The sequence below is a fragment of the Coregonus lavaretus genome (genome assembly GCF_964263955.1).
Source record: "Coregonus lavaretus genome assembly, chromosome: 16".
Classification (NCBI taxonomy): domain Eukaryota; kingdom Metazoa; phylum Chordata; class Actinopteri; order Salmoniformes; family Salmonidae; genus Coregonus; species Coregonus lavaretus.
This window is the reverse complement of record NC_140003.1, coordinates 30,331,790-30,353,542: the sequence shown is the minus strand read 5'-3', so window position 1 is coordinate 30,353,542 and position 21,753 is coordinate 30,331,790. Positions and strand designations below refer to the sequence as shown.

The 21,753-nt window shown below is 43.5% G+C and overlaps 2 protein-coding genes across 2 annotated transcripts; both read left to right on the top strand.

Moving 5' to 3' along the window:
* Positions 1–1,746: 1,746 nt before the first annotated feature.
* LOC311143453 (5-hydroxytryptamine receptor 1F-like) lies at positions 1,747–3,071 on the top strand (the record flags this gene model as incomplete). Its single annotated transcript, XM_084179270.1, has 2 exons — positions 1,747–2,030; positions 2,219–3,071. The coding sequence occupies 2 exons, from the start codon at positions 1,747–1,749 to the stop codon at positions 3,069–3,071; spliced, it is 1,137 nt and encodes a 378-aa protein (XP_084035396.1).
* Positions 3,072–6,939: 3,868 nt separating this feature from the next.
* Positions 6,940–21,580, top strand: ccdc138 (coiled-coil domain containing 138). Its single transcript, XM_084179195.1, has 13 exons — positions 6,940–7,103; positions 7,444–7,610; positions 7,730–7,830; positions 8,020–8,303; positions 8,413–8,532; positions 12,001–12,078; positions 12,179–12,289; positions 14,236–14,391; positions 14,610–14,729; positions 15,327–15,513; positions 16,699–16,872; positions 20,288–20,426; positions 21,206–21,580. Exons 1-13 carry the CDS (start codon positions 7,029–7,031, stop codon positions 21,330–21,332), a joined length of 1,839 nt encoding a protein of 612 aa, XP_084035321.1. The 5' UTR covers positions 6,940–7,028; the 3' UTR covers positions 21,333–21,580.
* The last annotated feature ends 173 nt before the right edge of the window (positions 21,581–21,753 follow it).

Below are 21,753 nucleotides of genomic sequence, written 5' to 3'. Positions count from 1 at the left end.
AATGAGAGAATGAATGTATCTGTAATGGCATCACACCTATCACACCCTGAAACAGGCTTCTCACAGCTGACTGTAGAAATATACAACTATACAACATAGAACAGATGTAGGCTCAGTACATGGTCAGACAGTAGACTGCAGAGACTGGATAATGACACTGAGTGTACAAAACATTAGGAGCACCTGCTCATTCCATGACATAGACTGACCATGTGAATCCAGGTGAAAGCTATGATCCCTTATTGATGTCACCTGTTAAATCCACTTCAATCAGTGTAGATGAAGAGGAGGAGACAAGTAAAGAAGGATTTCTAAGCCTTGAGACAATTGAGACATCAGAGGGTGAATGGGCAAGACAAAATATTTATGTGCCCTTGAACAGGGTATGGTAGTAGGTGCCAAGCGCACCGGTTTGAGTGTGTCAAGAACTGCAATGCTGCTGGGTTTTTCACGCTCAACAGTTAGCCGTGTTTATCAAGAATGGTCCACCCCCCAAAGGACATCCAGCCAACTTGACACAACTGTGGGAAGCATTGGAGTCAACATGGGGCAGCATCCCTGTGGAACGCTTTCAACACCTTGTAGAGTCCATGCACCAACAAATTGAGGCTGTTCTGAGGGCAAAAGGGGGTGCAACTCAATATTAGGAAGGTGTTCCTAATGTTTTGTACACAGTGCATTTGTGCATTAATTATTATATTTCCATTGTTTTTTTGTGTATTTGAATGCTTGCTTCACAAAATGAATTTCCATGTAAATGGACAATAAAGTACAGTATATCGTATCGAACAAGGAAATTCGCATGATGAGGGTCTTTAGGGTCATATGAAAGCTGCAGAATTCCCTTTCAATTCTTAATTGATCAACTCAAAAGAAGTGGCAGCTAGAGTACTGCCACGCCCTGACTCTGGGGACTCCTATTTGTTGAGTCAGGGTGTGTATATTCTATGTTGTGTTGTTCTATGTTATAGGTTCTAGTATGGGTATTTCTATGTTGGCCGGTGTGGTTCCCAATCAGAGGCAGCTGTCGCTCGTTGTCTCTGATTGGGGCCCATACTTATACTATTGGCACTAGTGGGTTGTGGGATCTTGTTCCGTGTGAGGTATGTTGTTTGTGTACCGTGGACGTCACGTTTCGTTTGTTGTTTTGTCGCTTGTTTATTAATTCCAAATAAACATGTATGCATATCACGCTGCGCCTTGGTCTGACCCGTCAATCAACGAACGTGACAAGTACAGAGATACAAGGACAAGCATCCACACACACACACACAAACACACACAGATGAGCGTCTGCTTTGTACCGCCTTTGATTCGTGATTGCACCTTGTGTATGCTTGTGTGTGTTTGTGTGCGTGCGTGCATGTGATGATGGTCATGGCTTTGATTAGAGATCGCGTCAGGGGTGTGTGTTATGAAATCACCGGCTGGACTCTCATTGGTGATTCTTTTCCCTCCCTCTCTTTCTTTTTGCAATTGTCTCTGTGACATTGGTTGAGTCCAGAGATACCAGAAAGAAGCTACTGACACTGAGGTTACTGCTGGAGAGGGAACACCAATGAAAACACATCACAAAGGTACACACAGCTTATACAACTATGGAGGATTACGCTTCATTCATCATCTGTCTGGTCTCTGAAGTCCTTATCTACATGGTTTGAGTGTGAGTACCTTTTGAACTCTTACGCATCGTTCATCTATACTGCTAGCCTTGGTGCAGACCCTTATCTTCCTCTCGTCTCCAGGATGGACTTGTCTAACTGTACAGAGGGGGTCTTCTCCCTGGGTGGGGGGGATGGGGGTGAGGGAGGGGAGGAGGGTTCTATAACCTCACCAAGTAAAATACTCCTCACCCTCACCCTGTCCCTGCTCGCTGTCATGACAACGGCCATCAACTCCCTGGTGATCACAGCCATCATTGTAACCAGGAAGTTACATCACCCGGCCAACTACCTGATCTGCTCTCTGGCGGTGACGGACCTGCTGGTGGCCATTTTGGTCATGCCCTTCAGTATCCTCTACATACAGAGGTAGCTACAAAGATTCAATAAATTATTGCACAATTGACTGATTTGTCTTGCAGGATAAAGTGTCTTACAGCATTTCAGATGTCCATATAGGCTTAAAAGACTTATCACAGTATACAGTTTGTGATCAAAATCATAATCAAGTGCAGTTACAAATGTAATCACTGTCAATATTCTGTCTGAATCCTCAGGGAGAGCTGGGTGATGGGCGAGGCTGTGTGTTATGTGTGGCTGAGTGTTGACATCACCTGCTGCACCTGTTCCATCCTCCACCTGGCAGCCATCGCTCTAGACCGCTACTGGGCCATTACTGACGCAGTGGAGTACTCACGCAAACGCACCGGCCTCCGAGCTGGGATCACTGTCGCTGTCGTCTGGTTCCTGTCCGTCCTCATATCCCTTCCCCCTCTGCTGTGGAGGAACCATGGTGGCGGGCCAGAGGAGGACCAGTGTCTGATAACGCACCACCACATTGCCTTTACCCTCTACTCCACCCTGGGAGCCTTCTATTTTCCCCTGCTCCTCATCCTCATCCTCTACTATAAGATCTACAGAGCAGCTCAGACTCTGTACCTCCGCAGGGGGGCCAGCAGAGCCAGCCAACATTCCTCCATGGTCAATGGAATCACCCTCCCCTCCTGCCCCACTGACGGAGACACCCTGAACCCCCCGGAAAAGTCCTACTCAGAGCCTTCCACGGAGGGCGACCGCGTGCGCATCACCGTAAAAAATCCCCAGAGCGAGTCGAGGCGGGAGCGTGAGTGTTCGTTGAGACGGCAGCGTATCTCAGGGACCAGGGAGCGGCGCGCTGCATCTACGTTAGGGCTGATACTGGGGGCCTTTGTGGTCTGCTGGATGCCTTTCTTCCTGAAGGAGGTGATTGTCAACACGTGTGGCTCCTGCAACACCTCCATAGAGCTGGCTGACTTCCTCACCTGGCTGGGGTACCTAAACTCCCTTATCAACCCTCTCATCTACACTATCTTCAACGAAGACTTTAAGAAGGCCTTCCAGAGACTGTTCAGGTGTAGTCATCGCCTCTGACACGGACAGAGAGGACACAAATTTGTATTTTATTTATTTAGACGCAAAAACAATACTTAAGAACGGGAAGCGTAGAAATAGCGCACATAGAACAGATCAACTGCTTCTTAGGCTCGCTTTCAATGAGAATGACAGATCTATAACTCACATTTCTATGTGAATTGGGTCAGTTCTCCCAAAAAGTTACATATTGCAACTTTAACGGCTGCGATAGGAGAAAACTGAGGATGGATCAACAACATTGTAGTTACTCCACAATACTAAACTAATTGACAGAGTGAAAAGAAGTAAGCCTGTACAGAATACAAATATTTCTAAAAATGCATCCTGTTTGAAATAAGGCACTAAAGTAAAACTGCAAGAAATGTGGCAAAGAAATTAACTTTACAGTGCCTTCAGAAAGTATTCATATCCCTTGACTTATTCCACATTTTGTTGTGTTACAGCATGAAATCAAAATGGGTTAAATGTAGTATTTTTTTCTCACACATCTACACAAAATACCCCATAATGACAAACTAAGTATTCAACCCCCTGAGTCAATACATGTTAGAATCAACTTTGGCAGCGATTTGGCAGCGAAGAGCTTTGCACACCTGGATTGTACAATATTTGCACATTCTTAAAAAAAATCTTCAAGCTCTGTCAGGTTGTTTGTTGATCATTGATAGACAGCCATTTTCAAGTCTAGTTATATATTTTCAAGTCGATTTAAGTCAAAACTGTAACTAGGCCACTCAGGAACATTCAATGGCGTCTTGGTAAGCAACTCCAGTGTATATTTGGTCTTGTGTTTTAGGTTATTGTCCTGCTGAAAGCTGAATTTGTCTCCCAGTGTCTCTTGGAAAGCAGACTCGACCAGGTTTTCCTCTAGGATTTTGCCTGTACTTAGCTCTATTTCATTTCCTTTCATCCTAAAAAACTCCCTAGTCCTTGATAATGACAAGCATACCCATAACATGATGCAGCCACCACCATGCTTGAAAATATAAGGAGTGGTACTCAGTGATGTGTTGGATTTGCCCCAAACATAACTCTTTGTATTCAGGACATAAAGTTAATTTTTTTGCAGTTTTACTTTAGTGCCTTATTGTAAACAGGATGCATGTTTTGGAAATATTTGTATTCTGTACAGGCTTCCTTCTTCTTTTTACTCTGTCAATTACGTTAGCATTGTGGAGGAACTACAATGTTGTTGATCCATCCACAGTTTTCTCCTATCACAGCCATTAAACTCTGTAACTGTTTTAAAGTAACCATTGGCCTCATGGTGAAATCCCTGAGCGGTTTCCTTCCTCTCTGGCAATGGAGTTAGGAAGGACACCTGTATCTTTGTAGTGACTGGGTGTATTGATACACCATCCAAAGTGTAATCAAAAACGTCACAATTCTCAAAGGGATATTCAATGTCTGCTTTTTTTTTTACCCATCTACCAATAGGTAATCTTCTTTGCAAGGCATTGGAAAAGCTCCCTGGTCTTTGTGGTTGAATCTGTGTTTGAAATTCACTGCTCGACTGAGGGACCTTGCAGATAATTGTATGTGTGGGGTACAGAGATGAGGTAGTCATTCAACAATCATGTTAAACACTTTATTGCACACAGAGCATATTTTGGCTTGCCATAACAGAGGTTAAATACATATTGACTCAAGACAGTTCAGCTTTTCATTTTTAATAAATTTGTAAAAATGTCTAAAAACATCATTCAACTTTGACATTATGGGGTATTGTGTCTAGGCCACTCACACAAAATGTAATATTAAGCCATTTTAAATTCAGGCTGTAAAGTCAGGGCGTGTGAATACTTTCTGAAGGCACTGTTTGTCCTGAAGTTGCTTACCAAGACGACATTGAATGTTCCTGATTGGCCTAGTTCGTTTTGACTTAAATCTGCTTAAAAATCTATGGCAAGACTTAAACATGGCTGTCTAGCAATGATTAACAACCAACTTGAGGGAGCTTGAAGAATTTTAAAAAGAATAACATGCAAATATTGTACAATCCAGGTGTGGGGATTTACCCAGAAAGACTCACAGCTGTAATCGCTGCCAAAGGTGATTCTAACATGTATTGACTCAGGGGGTTGAATACTTATCTAATCAAGATATATTAGTGTTTTATTTTCTATAAGGTTTTTACAAATGTTAGAATTTTTCTTCCACTTTACATTACAATGAAATCCATTTTAATCCCACTTTGTAACACAACAAAATGTGGGAAAAGTCAAGGGGTGTGAATACTTTCTGAAGGCACTGTAAATCTGTAGTGACTGAAAGAATTTCAAGAGTTAGCCATCCCTGTGACCGGTATGGTATCTCGTACTTCTATAGGTTAGTAACGATGTTAGGTTGTTGTAATGTTACAAGCACACACACACATAAGCATGTGCACGCCATTCAGTTCTGAGTTGCGTTGGATCCGGGATAGCATCTGACTGCCTGAGATCAGATATTATCGACAGAGTAAAGACGAGACTAAATCTTTACCCGGAGGAAATTACCTGTAATACTCTGACAAGACTATGAGACACTCTAGCCAGGTCAGTCTAATGGGACTGGCACATTGCTGAGCTTTGGAGGAAAGTTAAGAGGACCTCAGATCCATAAGAGTCTATTTATAGAGAGCCATGAGGTCATCATCTCCTTGATGTTTGGATGGGTTACTGATGTGGTCGGATGGTGTTTATGACATTGAAGGAACGATGTTAAAATGAACAGACAGAAACTGGTTAAACTGTAGGATGAAACTCTGGACTTAAACCATCAGCCTCAATCATTTCAAGGTTTTAGAATAGCTGATCATGGTGTTTCTGTCTGTTCTATAACTATGAACCTCCCCAAGCTAGTAGACATATCTGAAATATAACATATAAAAAGTTTTGACTTATTCTCCAAACAATATTTGTTGTGATCATTGTTTTTGTTGAAGCTACAAAAGTAGTGATTAAAGATATTATGATACTCAATCAGTGTTGTTAATAAGCTATATATTCCACTTCTACAGTGCAACTTTTATCTTATATGCAATATGGGTACTTTATATTCTGTCTTAATACAGAGACCTCTATAGCTGATTAAAGAGAGCAAAAAAAAAGTTGCTCCACCATTGTCCTCCACCCGTAGCACAGAGAGCTCTGATTCAGAGGCACAGCCGGCTAATGAGTGTGTCATTAAGAGAGGAGGTGCTGGAATACTCATTATTTTACTCCCACTCATAAACTTAGAATAGTGTATGTATGCTTTTCTTACTGTAAGTACAGAGGGGTTTGTGAGGCAAATGTAAGGAGATTTGTTTTTGAAATAAACAACTAAATGACAAGGTTTCAAAATTATAATTTGATACAGTGTGTTCTCATGAAAATAATACGACGCCAGAAAGAGGGGAGTCATGGTTTTATTGAACTGTTCCATCAGATGATGCCTCCCCAACAGAACGTGCCTCCACTCTGATGTTCTATTACCTCAGACTATAGTTCCCTCCACACCCTGATGGTATTTATGTATCAATATCAGGGTAAAGATGAGGTATGCTATGATTTATACAGTATGAATCATATCTCACCTTTATCCTAGACGCATTTAAATACCATCTGGGTGAGGAACTAATACAATGTTACATCATTCTGAGGCAAGGGATAGCTGGTCTTAACAGTATCTTAATAATGTATGCATGTGAGTCTTCTTATTTTACAGCATGTGGAACAGGTTCTTGAACAGGTTGATAGATTCATCCCAGCACTGAGCACAGAAGGCTACAACAACAACAGTGACCGTCCCACACACTGTAAGCACGAGCACAATGTCAGAATTGTGTAATGACGCCCTCCTCAGGATGACAGCAGATTTGCAGGTTTTTCATTTCCGGTTTAGGAAAAATGCACAGAATTCAAACTGACAACAAGTTGACCGTGCTTTTGGAGTTTGTTGAAAAACAATAGATCTTTGTGAAATCTCAAGATGAACAACGAATCGTCAGAGAGCGAAGACGTTACGGTGGAGAGGCTGAAAAGGAAATATCTGGAAAGGAAACGGGTTAGTAATGTGTAACTTATATAGCTAACAAGCCAACTATTTAGCTAGCTAATAGTAACTAACTAGTCAGGTAGATAACCTTAGCTAGCAGGTTTGCTTGTTCCCATGGTAACGACCATTGAGTGATCCAGCTAGCTAACTTTGTTTGCTAGCTAGCTAGCTGGATCACTCGGAGTCGTTACCAAGAGAACAAGCAATCCAGCTAGCTAGCTAACGTTGTCGACCTAGTTAGCTAACTAAATAGTTAGCTAGGTTTAGTTGGCTTGTTATTACTGGTACTAGGTTGTGCACGTACATGCAGTGACTGAACATGCTATAGCTCACTATTGCCATTTGACAGGTCTCTACAGAGCAGAAAGCAGCTACGCTGAGTGGAAGACACTACCATGGTGAGCAGCAGAGAGTGGTGAAGTCCCCCAGGTCTAGACGCACCACCACCAGAGAGATGAGAGGTTACAACAGAGCTCTACAGGAGCTGTTCCAGGCTGTCACCAACCCTCCAGACAGGTCAGTCTTTCTCCAGGCATTTCTTTCAGACCAACACATTGTGTTATAATTGCTGGAGGCCTAGCTACTATATGCCACTAATGTGAGATGATGTGATGTGTACCTGTCTGATCACCCAGGTTGGACAGTGACTGCAGTCGGGGTGACAGTGAGGAGGACCTGAGTGAGAACTATACTTCCTGCCCTCTCCTGGACACACAGATCCACTACACAGAGACAGGTGTGTGTGGGGTCTTCTTATATTCAGCATGTGTCTCAACAGATGTAGCTAGAGAATGATTTTTTAAAATGTTGATAATAATGGTATTATATTCATATTAATAATAATCATATTAATCATACCAATAGCGCTTTCTTCAAACTGAAAACACTTGACAAAATAAACAGTGTATGAGTTTTTCTGTTTCAGATGTGACCCTGCCCTCCAGCCTGGCCCGTACCTCGGGCTCTCGCGAGACTGAGTCCACAGTAGGCCTGGCCAGAGGAGAAGAGGTGAGGGGGGAGAAAGAGGGGAGAGGGGTGAGGCAGCAGCAGTCCTCCCTTGTCCTCTCCCCCTCCGGCCCCTCAGTGATGGGACAGGTCTACCAGGAGATGCTACACATCTACCAACAACTACAGGCAGAACGTTTGAGCCAGCAGCAGTGGTCAGCCCAGCTCCAGGACAGAGAGAACAGACTGCTACAGCAAGAGGAGGTACACACACATCATCAGCAATCCCTCAAGGTCGAAGATGATCTCTTCTTCACAGGTTTTTTTTAAGTGCATTGTGTGAGTGGTTCTGATAATGTGTATATTCCATCAGAGCCGCAGCGAGGAGGTGAGGCAGCTACAGGAGCAGCTGAGAGAGAGAACCAGGGAGAACAAGAGGTTAAAGTCCAGCTTCAACTCCATCAAGGAACTCAACGACACCATGAAGAAACAGGCAAGCATCTGCTTCAGCTGGCTGCTTTTTACCTAAGATCATGTGTCATGATGACATGTGACTGTCTTCCCTTATATACAGTGGCTTGCGAAAGTATTCACCCCCCATGGCATTTTTCCAATGTTGTTGCCTTACAACCTGGAATTAAAATTGATTTTTGTGGGGTTTGTATCGTTTGATTTACACAACATGCCTACCACTTTGAAGATGCAAAATATTTTTTATTGTGAAACAAACAAGAAATAAGACAAAAAAACAGAACTTGACTGTGCAAAACTATTCACCCCCCCCCCCCCCCCCCCCCAAAGTCAATACTTTGTAGAGCCACCTTTTGCAGCAATTACAGCTGCAAGTCTCTTGGGGTATGTCTCTATAAGCTTGGCACATCTAGCCACTGGGTTTTTTGGCCATTCTTCAAGGCAGAACTGCTCCAGCTCCTTCATGTTGGATGGGTTCCGCTGGTGTACAGCAATCTTTAAGTCAGACCACAGATTCTCAATTGGATTGAGGTCTGGGCTTTGACTAGGCCATTCCAATACATTTAAATGTTTCCCCTTAAACCATTAGAGTGTTGCTTTAGCAGTATGCTTAGGGTCATTGTCCTGCTGGAAGGTGAACCTCCGTCCCAGTCTCAAATCTCTGGAAGACTGAAACAGGTTTCCCTCAAGAATTTCCCTGTATTTAGTGCCAGCCATCATTCCTTCAATTCTGAACAGTTTCCCAGTCCCTGCCGTTGAAAAACATCCCCACAGCATGATGCTGCCACCACCATGCTTCACTGTGGGGATGGTGTTCTCAGGGTGATGAGAGGTGTTGGGTTTGCGCCAGACATAGCATTTTCCTTGATGGCTAAAAAGCTTAATTTGAGTCTCATCTGACCAGAGTACCTTCTTCCATATGTTTGGGGAGTCTCCCACATGCCTTTTGGCAAACACCAAATATGTTTGGTTATTTTTTTCTTTAAGCAATGGCTTTTTTCTGGCCACTCTTCCGTAAAGCCCAGCTCTGTGGAGTGTACGGCTTAAAGTGGTCTTTGGACAGATACTCCAATCTCCGCTGTGGAGCTTTGCAGCTCCTTCAGGGTTATCTTTGGTCTCTTTGTTGCCTCTCTGATTAATGCCCTCCTTGCCTGGTCTGTGAGTTTTGGTGGGCGGCCCTCTCTTGGCAGGTTTGTTGTGGTGCCATATTCTTTCAATTTTTTAATAATGGATTTAATGGTGCTCCGTGGGATTTTCAAAGTTTCTAATATTTTTTTATAACCCAACCCTGATCTGTACTTCTCCACAACTTTGTCCCTGACGTGTTTGGAGAGCTCCTTGGTCTTCATGTTGCCGCTTGCTTGGTGGTGCTCTTTGCTTAGTGGTGTTGCAGACTCTGGGGCCTTTCAGAACAGGTGTATATATACTGAGATCATGTGACACTTAGATTGCACACAGGTGGACTTTATTTAACTAACTATGTGACTTCTGAAGGTAATTGGTTGCACCAGATCTTATTTAGGGGCTTCATAGCAAAGGGGGTGAATACATATGCACACACCACTTTTCCGTTATTTATGTTTTAGAATTTTTTTCACTTCACCAATTTGGACTATTTTGTGTGTGTCCATTACATGAAATCCAAATAAAAATCAATTTAAATTACAGGTTGTAATGCAACAAAATAGGAAAAACGCCAAGGGGGATGAATACTTTTGCAAGGCACTGTATGACTGTTTTTCACCAAATATCACTAGACTCTTTGAAACCCCCCTGATAATATTCTCTGTGAATGATTAGTCTAACTGTAAAGCTATTCTGCCATATTGTACGGTCTACTCACATGAGGTTCAGACGTACAGTGCCTTCAGAAATTATTCATACCCCTTGACTTATTCCACATTTTGTTGTTACAGCCTGAATTCAAAATTGATTAAATGTATACTTTTTCTCACCCATCTACACACCATAAGGACAAAGTGAAAACATGTTTTTAGAAATGTTTTCAAATTTATTGAAAATTAAATACAGAAATATCTCATTTAATTAAATATTCACACCCCTGAGTCAATACTTTGTAGAAGCACCTTTGGCAGTGATTACAGCTGTGAGTCTTTCTGGGTAAGTCTCTAAAAGCTTTCCACACCTGGATTGTGCAACATTTGCCCATTTATTATTTTCAAAATTCTTCAAGCTCTGTCAAATTGGTTGTTGATCATTGCCAGACAACCATTTTTAGGTCTTGCCATAGATTTTCAAGTAGATTTAAGTCAAAACTACAACTCAGCCACTCAGGAACGTTCACGGTCTTCTTGGTAAGCAACTCCAGTGTAGATTTGGCCATGGGATTTAGGTTATTGTCCTGCTGAAAGGTGAATTCATCTCCCAGTGTCTGGTGGAAAGCAGACTGAACCAGGTTTTCCTCTAGGATTTTGCCTGTGCTTGGCACCATTCCGTTTCTTTTTTATCCTGAAAAACTCCCCAGTCCTTAACGATTACAAGCATACACATAATATGATGCAGCCACCACTATGCTTGAAAATATGGAGAGTGGTCCTCAGTACTGTGTTGTTATGTTTGGGGCAAATCTAATACAACACTTTGTATTCAGGACAAAAAGTGAATTGCTTTGCCACATTTTGTATTCTGTACAGGCTTCCTTCTTTTCACTCTGTCAATTAGGTTAATATTGTGGAGCAACTACAATGCTGTTGATCCATCCTCAGTTTTCTCCTATCGCAGCCATTAAACTCTGTAACTGTTTGAAAGTCACCATTGGCCTCATGGTGAAATCCCTGAGCGGTTTCCTTCCTCTCCGGCAACTGAGTTCGAAGGACGCCTGTATCTTTGTATTGACTGGGTGTATTGATACACCATCCAAAGTGTAATTAATAACTGCACCATGTTCAAAGGAATATTCAATGTCTGCTTTTTTTTTACCCATCTACCAATAGGTGCCCTTCTTTGCGAGGCATTGGAAAACCTCCCTGGTCTTTGTGGTTGAATCTGTGTTTGAAATTCACTGCTCGACTGAGGGACCTTGCAGATAATTGTATGTGTGGGGTACAGAGATGAGGTAGTGATTCAACAATCATGTTAAACACTATTATTGCACACAGAGTGAGTCCATGCAACTTATTATGTGACTTGTTAAGCAAATATTTACTCCTGAACTTATTGCCTCAAGACATTTCAGCTTTTCATTTTTTATTAGTTTGTAAAAATGTCACTTTGACATTATGGGGTATTGTGTGTAGGCCAGTGACAAAACATATCAATTTAATCCATTTTAAATTCAGGCTGTAACACAACAAAATGTGGAAAAAGTCAAGGGGTGTGAATGCTTTCTGAATGCACTGTATAACTGTCTCGACTGACCACAGGAGGGCGCTGGTTCTGATGGATCACTTCATTAGAACGTTGTGTAGTGAGTTGCTCTGAATAAAAGTGTTTACTAACTGTTTGTGTTGTATGATTGTATTGTGTTCAGCTGAATGAGCTGAGTGAGCAGAACAAGTGTCTGGAGAATCAGTTCAGGAAGGTCCAAGCTCGGCTAGAGAACCTTCAGGTAGGAAGGCACACAACAAGCAAAATAGACCTGTATTATTCAGACCCTCGTCCTATACAATACTGTCTGTTCATTTTCATGTTATTTTCTCTCTCTCTAGAGGAAGTATGAATACTCCATGGCACAGAAAGGGAGAGAGAACGTTTGTCAGAAGACCATTGAGTCCAAACCTTCTAAACCCGAGAAGAAAGCCACCTCTAAGCCAGCCAAGGTATGTGCATGGTACAGTTGAAGTGGGAAGTTTACATACACCTTAGCCAAATACATTTAAACTCAGTTTTTCACAATTCCTGACATTTAATCCTAGTAAATATTCCCTGTCTTAGGTCAGTTAGGATCACCACTTTAAAGAATGTGAAATGTCAGAATAATAGTAGAGAGAATGATTTATTTCAGCTTTTATTTCTTTCATCACATTCCCAGTGGGTCAGAAGTTTACATACACTTAATTAGTATTTGGTAGCATTGTCTTTAAATTGTTTAACTTGGGTCAAACGTTTTGGGTAGCCTTCCACAAGCTTCCCACAATTTGGGTGAATTTTGGCCCATTCCTCCTGACAGAGCTGGTGTAACTGAGTCAGGTTTGTAGGCCTCCTTGCTCGCACATGCTTTTTCAGTTCTGCCCACAAATTTCCTATAGGATTGAGGTCAGGGCTTTGTGATGGCCACTCCAATACCTTGACTTTGTTGTCCTTAAGCCATTTTGCCACAACTTTGGAAGTATGCTTGGGGTCATTGTCCATTTGGAAGACCAAGCTTTAACTTCCTGACTGATGTCTTGAGATGTTGCTTCAATATATCTACCAAATATTCCTTCCTCATGATGCCATCTATTTTGTGAAGTGCACCAGTCCCTCCTGCAACAAAGCACCCCCACAGCATGATGCTGCCACCCCCGTGCTTCACGGTTGGGATGGTGTTCTTCGGCTTGCAAGTGACCCTCTTTTTCCTCCAAACATAACGTTGGTCATTATGGCCAAACAGTTCTATTTTTGTTTCATCAGACCAGAGGACATTTTTCCAAAAAGTACGATCTTTGTCCCCATATGCAGTTGCAAACCGTAGTCTTTTTTATGGCGGTTTTGGAGCAGTGGCTTCTTCCTTGCTGAGTGGCCTTTCAGGTTATGTCGATATAGGACTAGTTTTACTGTGGATATAGATACTTTTGTACCTGTTTCCTCCAGTATCTTCACAAGGTCCTTTGCTGTTGTTCTGGGATTGATTTGCACATTTCGCACTAAAGTACATTCATCTCTAGGAGACAGAACGCGTCTCCTTCTTGAGCGGTATGACGGCTGCGTGGTCCCATGGTGTTTATACTTGCGTACTATTGTTTGTACAGATGAACGTGGTACCTTCAGGCATTTGGAAATTGCTCCCAAGGATGAAGCAGACTTGTGGAGGTCTAAAAAAAATTTTCTGAGGTCTTGGCTGATTTCTTTTGGTTTTCCCATGATGTCAAGCAAAGAGGCACTGAGTTTGAAGGTAGGCAACGAAATACATCCACAGGTACACCTCCAATTGACTCAAATTATGTCAATTAGCCTATCAGAAGCTTCTAAAGCCATGACATCATTTTCTGGAATTTTCCAAGCTGTTTAAAGGCACCGTCAACTTAGTGTATGTAAACTTCTGACCCACTGGAATTGTGATACAGTGAATTATAAGTGAAATAGTCTTTCTGTAAACAATTGTTGGAAAAATTACTTGTGTCATGCAGAAAGTAGATGTCCTAACCTACTTGCCAAAACTATAGTTTGTTAACAAGAAATTTGTGGAGTGGTTGAAAAACTAGTTTTAATGACTCCAACCTAGGTGTATGTAAACTTCCGACTTCAACTGTATACAGCATGCGTGTGTACATGCCCATTTCCACTGGGCGCGGTGGGTACTGACTGCTAGTGTTATTAGTGTGTTAGCTGTGATTGTAACTAATGCAGCCCTAACCCCACACATACTCCCTAATGAAGACTCATAGACTGGTACTGTAATTATTCTAATCAACAGTGGTGGTGGTTGTTTCTAACTACCTTTTAAAGTCGAATTTCCTTTCAATGTGTTTGTTTGGAAAACACACCACTTAGTATGGCCAGACCCTAACCATATATAATGATGATGAAGATGATGATGATGGTTTCTGGTTGTCTCATTCTGCAGGGCGGTGTAAGTCCCGCCCCTTTCAGGCTGCTGGCGTTGCTATTGGATTGGGTTCTAGACGGACAGGCATTTCCTCCAGTAGCAGGAGACAGCAGAATAGCCCAGGGTCAGCAGCACACGTCACCAGTGGTCTCTCTCCAGGACAGGTGCTCTAAGGTGGGAGGACTGGACTGGTCCGGGGCGGTGGGAGGACTGGACTGGTCCGGGGCGTTGTGGCTTGTTTTCTCTTATTCACTTTATGTTGTTATGATGTCCCAGGCTTTGTGTTGATCCTGTGTTTTGTGGTTTATAATGTTTTGTTCATATTTTGTTGTTGTTTATAGTTTTGTTTATATTGTGTTGTTTGTATTGTCTTGTTGACCCCCTGTCTCTAGGTTTTGCCTTTGTTGGTAGAGCAGCTGCAGCAGTCCTCTGCATCACCAGACCCATCTGGCACCCTGTCCCTGATCAAATTTATATACTGGAGCCTGAGAGAGATAGACAACAGCACACAGGTAATACACTACACAACAACACAAACTGAGACTGCATTCTCCTCCCAGCTGTGAGAAAAAGCCTTTGATTTAACATCCAGTTGAGTTTAATTTTGTTTTCACACTGTAAACATTATGTTATTGAATCCTGTGTGTTGGTCTGTGTCCTGTGCTGGCCTGGCCAGTATGTGGTTTATTAATGTGGGGTACATTAGAAGTTTTCAAGTTTTATTAGTCGTATGTAGAACAGGCTGTGTGTGTGTCTGGTGAATAGACATCTCACTGACCGAGAGAGGCTCAGACCCAGCTGGATAGAATGGACCCCCAGCATCTCTGTCTGGTTCTCAATGAAAACATGCCCAGCCCAGCGAGTCAACAACAAGCATAGATGCCATCCCGGATCCAACGCCACTCAGAACTGAAACGTGTGTTTTTGTGGGGTGTGTGTTTGTTTGTCTGGCAGTGTCAGGGCAACTATTTGACATGCTTGATGCAACATTACTGCAACATGTTGAGTGTGAACCACAAGGCCAGAAACATAATCTCTGTGGATTTAATCACAACGCTGACTCCCACTGACTCCTAAATGTGAGTATGTGTGTGTCTCTGTGTGTGTAGCCGGTTGCTCTGTCATCCACTCTGCGGCGTCTGGGGGAGGAGGTGTCCAGGGTTCCGACCCAGCAGCAGGACCCCAGCGGCCCTCTGAAGACCAGGGGCCCCCCTCCACCTTCCTCTCTGTACAGGAGCCTCTGTCCCCACACACGTCTCCTCTCCTCCCTCATCATCCTCAGGACCATCACCCAGGGTAAAACCCTGCTACACTACATATACACACACTGTATAATGCAAACAATTATCCAATAATTCTATATTCTTCCTAAATCCAAGGGATATCCTTTGATATGTCTGTCAATTTGTTTTTGGTGTAGTTATGTGAAGACCCCAGCAGAGGGCAGTGTGGTTTTCCATTGGGAATGAATACAGGTTTATATAATTGTCTCTATCTAGTGAGTGAGTAACTCATACAGTAGTAAAGGGAAATGCTCTGTAGAGAGCCGTGCAGCTATCAATCAATCAACCAACCAACCAACCAATCAAATGTTATTTGTTTCGTGCTTTTCACAAGTACATTTGTGAGCAAGTTCTTAACAGCAACCCAGGCCTAAACCCCCAAAGTGCAAGCTCTCTGCCAGGTTGGCTCAGTTCTATCTCTGGATTGACATGAAACTGGGTTGTTCATATAGGAAGAATAGTTCCTCTTATTTCCTCTTATTTCTTTAATAGGTACCATGTCAGACTGATGTATCAGGCGCCAAAAAGCTTTTAACCGACTACAGAAAAACATCAGAACTAATAAAAAACAGTCTGCATCAGAGCCATATCTGTCTGAAATTATAGGCAGGCAGACAGACACAGAGACAGACAGAAGGGATTCAAATGAGACACTAAGCTGTTTGTGCTGTGGGTCTGGGTCATGGAAAGAAAACAAAGCTTTCTGGAAACTCAGCCCCCTTAATGGGTTTGGACCAGAGAAAGAGAGGCAGGCTGGCTTTGGGTCAGGGGGGTTCTGGTGTACCCCTCCTGCCCAGTTACAGACTACATTGCTGTGTATCTGGAGATCATCAGTTACACAGGCCCCATAAAGATGTCTTCTCAGTAACCAGGTTGTCTCTCCTAGCCACTCTCACTCTGTCTGCTTTTACTGGGTTGTTCATTATCCATTACTCCTGTCTGTACGGCTCTGACTTGGGGAGAGAGGAGCAAGCAGACATGCAGGGCAGAACAGCATTTTGTCAGGGTCACATTCAGAGTGTCAGCTCCAGTGTGATTTATCCCTCGGGCTTTAGACAGACCTGTTAACTGATCTCACATATCTAGGTGAGCCTCCAGCTGGGATGGGATAAGTGTTGGTAGCAGAGAGATGGGGGTTGGGTTTCAGTGGCAGTGTCCAGGTTGTCTGTGTGACCTAACTCTCCTCTTTTCCCTCCAGCTGACATCCTAGCCCAGGTGTTGGACTCCCTCCACAGTGACCTGGTGTGTGTGGATGTCCGGGGGCTGTTTCTTCAGTACGGGGGAGTGTCTGTCCTCCTAGCCCTGCTCCGAGGAAGGAAGGGGGGGCTGCAGACCCCCATAGACATCCTACTGCAGCTCAGCGCAGAGTCACGTAAGTATAGATACACTACTTCTCTCACTATTAATCAAAGGTAACCTGTGTGTGGTGTGAAATGGAAATGTGTTCTTTGCATATCACACTCCCCCTGAGACACCCTCGGCGAGTGGGGTCACAGCCAGGGTCTGCCATTATTGACGCCGACCCTGGTTAAGTGCCTTGCTCAAGGGCAGATTGACAGATTTCACCTTGTCTGCTCAGGGATTCGAGCTAGCAACCCTTTGGCTACTGGCCCAATGCTCTAACCGCTAAGATACCTGCCGCCCTCAGTCAGTGCAGCTCTAAGTCCCATGAGTATGGAGACATCCCACGAATTCCCACCACAATGTACTGTCTCTCCATAACAGCACATTTACATTTTGGTCATTTAGCAGACGCTCTTATCCAGAGCGACTTACAGTTAGTGAGTGCATACATTTTCATACTGGCCCCCCGTGGGAAACGAACCCACAACCCTGGCGTTGCAAGCGCCATGCTCTACCAACTGAGCTACAGGGGACAGTTACAGTATGCTCCTATTATGTGTTTTATGTTTGACTAATTTATGACTGCTGGTTGAGGCAAGGAGCCATGTCATTGGCTGATACTGAACAGAGTGTGTGTGTGTGTAAGCGAGAGACACTGAGCAGAGCTAGGCTCTTGGTCCCCTAAAGTCTAGTGTGGCAGGTGGAGATCTCAGCACCCCACTATGATTTATGAGAGAGAGGTGAGAGCTGGTGATTAGCGTGGTTTACAGGGGAGTAATGAAGTGAGTGTGAGTGAGGCCATGAGGGGGAGTTGGTGTTCACACCTGAAGGTCACCATTAAACTGCCTGACACACACCTCCCCTGTCTTGTACTACTGCAGCATGCTCAGTGTCTGCCTACAATGCAGCCTCCTCAACCCCCCTGTACAGTACGGTATGGCTGGGCTCCTTCATGCAGTTCACACCTGAAGGTCAACTTAATTTCCCCTCTGTGGCTGCCCTGTTAAGGCGCCTGCATACTAGGTTGGGTTTGGTCCTAGCAGAACTCGTCTAGGTGAAGTGAACGTCTGTGCCTCGCATACTCCCTTAAAAGACCTTCACTTGAAAAACGAGAAAAAAGCGGCAAAAGTACTGTTTGTCCATCTTGAGACGCTATAGCCAGTATACATTTCCTCAAAATAGTCTGAATTAATCTAAGATAAATCACAAGAAATATGTCATTAATTTTGACATGAAAACAAGTCATCTCTCGTTGAATGACAACAAACACTTCATTCAAGAACCCCTACTGTTGCCTCAATAAAATATTTTGTGGCACGAACAGCTGAAAAAATCAGTGCCGAAGACCAAATCAAACAAAAACGTCACAAAATGTAATATGTGCACGAACTGTTTTGGATGGGATGCAGATGCCTTTATACTGTATACGCCTGTGTAGTGTCTGTCACTGACACACACAGGGGTCTGGTTCACACCTGCAGGTCACCCTCTCCCCAGTGTGTGTCCTGTCCTGTCCTGTCCTACAGTAGGCCTGCTTAGTGTCTGTGCCCAAGGCGAAGCCCCCATATAACTCTCTCAGGCTATATTTACAGTAATCCAGTCCATGTGTCCTATAGAGACAGGGGAGAACCAGGGGGGACCATAAAGAGAACCTCTCCCCTAAATCAGCATGGACATGGACCATTCCACCACTGACCCATAGTGTTTGAAGTTTCTCTCCCCTGTCCCACATACAGTACGGCTAAAAGGGCCTGAGGAGGGGAGAGGCTAGGGACCAGATGGAGGTGTGTGTCTAGCTCCCTGCTACAGTAACAGGGATGGACCTCCTGGGTCTCTGCCAGTCTGCTAAAGTACAGTAGCTACAGTAACATCATGAGGCTGTCTCTAAAGCAGATTGCTTTTTCACGCACAATTACCCCCCAAGTTACTCTACTCCTTTATTCCCTATTGAACCTATCACAGGGAAAATAAATGTTTGAATTGAATCCCCCAGGTCATTTTTGTACTTGTTTTTTTGTGCGAGTATGTGTTCTCAGTCAACTGAACCAGTACATTTACATTTTAGTCATTTAGCAGACGCTCTTATCCAGAGCGACTTACAGTTAGTGAATACATATATATATATATATTTTTTTCATACTGGTCCCCCGTGGGAATCGAACCCACAACCCTGGCATTGCAAACGCCATGCTCTATCAACTGAGCTACATCCCTGCCGGCCATTCCCTCCCCTACCCTGGACAACGCTAGGCCAATTGTGCGCTGCCCATGAGTCTCCCGGTCGCGGCCGGCTGCGACAGAGCCTGGATAAAATAAAATAAAAAATGTGTTGTTTGTAAAAATAGAAATGTGTAGGAATTTTGGGGCAGTTGTATGTTGGTTATGAGAAGTACTGTGTCATGTTGGGTCAATGACTTTGTCATGTATTCTACACTTATCGTTGTGATTGTAGTCTGTCCAGACTCTTACCATACTGCCTGACTGGCTCTGATGCTCCAAACACTCTTTTATTGACTTATCTGAGAGAAAAATGCAGAGATCTATGCCTCCCTTCTCCTATCAGGTCAATCTGTTTGTGTTTATGTATCCAAAGACATGAGTTAACACTGACAATATGGACTCTTCTTGAAGTGAAATCATGTAGATTTACTCTCGTTGGCTGAGTGGAATTGATTAGCATCTGTACTACGACTGGAACACTTCAGCTGGGTTCCTGATCCATTCTGCTCACAGCAGAGACTGGTTGTAGAGTTGTAGGCCAGATGATGGGATGACTTGGCAGGTTAACAGGAGTAGACAGGACTGTGTAGGGTTCTTCAATGGAACTGTCTGTCTGCCTGTGTGTAACAGTGCCTGTTAACTATCATCAATAATTTGGATAGCCACGCTAGCATCACCCTCATGTGGGTGCTAGCAAGCATGCTAGATAGTGATATGTATCAATAGCCAATCCAGTAGGGGCTGGAAGCTATAGTGAGCTTCGATTGGTCAATCGTGCCGCGATATCGCAGAGTATTTGCATAAAGTTCAGCTTTCCCCAACTTAGGTCCCGCCTTGTTCACCCTCTCTCGCCCATGCTCGCATCGCCCACCGGTGCCTCCGACTACGTCACTCCCTCCATCAAAAATAAATGGCTTCCGTTGTTTCATCACCCACATCTTCTTCAGTTAACACTAACCGTAAGGTTCTTCAGTGGAACTGTCTGTCTGCCTGTGTGTATAGGGCTCTTCAGTGGAACTGTCTGTCTGCCTGTGTGTATAGGGCTCTTCAGTGGAACTGTCTGTCTGCCTGTGTGTATAGGGCTCTTCAGTGGAACTGTCTGTCTGCCTGTGTGTATAGGGCTCTTCAGTGGAACTGTCTGTCTGCCTGTGTGTATAGGGCTCTTCAGTGGAACTGTCTGTCTGTCCATCTGTATACCTATCTAAGTGTTTCCCTCTCTGCAGGGTATCTGTCTGAGTTCCTGTCTGCGTGCAGCACTGAAGAGTTCTTCTGTACAGCAGCTCTCCTTGTGAAGAACCCCAGACTAGAACTTCCTCTTCTGGAGAAACTCTCCATCATCCTCCAGAAACTCTCCAAGATCAGGTGTGACAGACTGATCATGTTCTTTTGTCTGGACTCAGAATCATGATTAGCTAAATCAGGCATGTTAATGCAAGGTTGGAACAAAAACCTGAACCCCCCATTAGCGGAGTTGGAAACCCCTGGGCACTGTGTCTTAGTAGGGCGTTGGGCCACCACGAGCCACCAGAACAGCTTCACTGTACCATGGCACAGATTCTACAAGTGTCTGGAACTCTATTGGAGGGATACGACACCATTCTTCTATGAGAAATTCCATAATTTGGTATTTTGTTTATGGTGGTGGAAAACGCTGTCTCAGGCGCCGCTCCAGATTCTCCCACAAGTGTTCAATTGGGCTGAGATCTGGTGACTGAGACACACACACACACCCTTTAAAACCCTATGCTCCTTTGAGACTCCTCTTTCAAAGTCAGATCTCTTCATCTAGCCATGGTAGCCAAAATAATGGGCAACTGGGCATTTTAATACATGACCCAAAGCATGATGGAATGTTAATTAACTCCGGAACCACACCTGTGTGGAGGCACCTGTTTTCAATATACTTTATATCCCTCATTTACTCTAGTGTTTCCTTTATTTTGACAGTTACCTGTAGATGAGAGGTGACCCACATTACCTTCCAACAGAACCCTCTGTTTAACTCTATAGGACCAAAGTATATCTAATAATATAGGACCGATTATTACAAGATCCTGTGCATTTGTAACACATGTGGTAGTAGGTATACTATCATTCATAGACCCAATGTTACATACCCTCTTGTTTTCTGGTTTTCACAGGAAGAACAGACGGCTGTTTGAGCTCTGCTCTCTTCATCTGCTGCTGCAGGAGATGCACAGGACTACTGACCCTACACACACCTTCTTATTACTGAACCTTAGCTCTATACTACTCAACCTGAAATAACACACACACACTCACACACATAACCTTATTGTGGTGGTGCCTTTTTATTTTTGTCAAATGTTGTAATATGTTTTTATATGATCTTAACCTATATATTGTATGCAACTGTACATTGTTTTCAACTTGTCTACCATCTGCTATGAAATGAGCATCATGTTGGGAGTGGCTATAATGTTTGTCTCATGCATTCTGAGGCGAAGATGATTTCACTAGGAAGTTTTAACAGCAATAAACAAAGAAATGACGGGAAACAGTGTTTGATTCCTCTGTCATATAGTTATGAGATACATTAGTTTTATTTGTCACATACGTTTTCTATAAGCCTGTTTGTTTGTTATGGGCTAAAGCTGGAAATTGGACCCTGAGTTTTCTAACGAGTCCAGAATGGTTCTGTTTGGTGAGGAGAATATCACACTGACAG

What these genes read in the sequence shown, in the direction of transcription:
- ccdc138 (XM_084179195.1), top strand. Translation starts at nt 7,029, where the DNA reads ATGAACAACGAATCGTCAGAGAGCGAAGACGTTACGGTGGAGAGGCTG. An exon ending in GTCACCAACCCTCCAGACAG is followed by an intron (nt 7,611 to 7,729) that starts GTCAGTCTTTCT and finishes CTGATCACCCAG; the next exon opens with GTTGGACAGTGACTGCAGTC. An exon ending in ACGACACCATGAAGAAACAG is followed by an intron (nt 8,533 to 12,000) that starts GCAAGCATCTGC and finishes TATTGTGTTCAG; the next exon opens with CTGAATGAGCTGAGTGAGCA.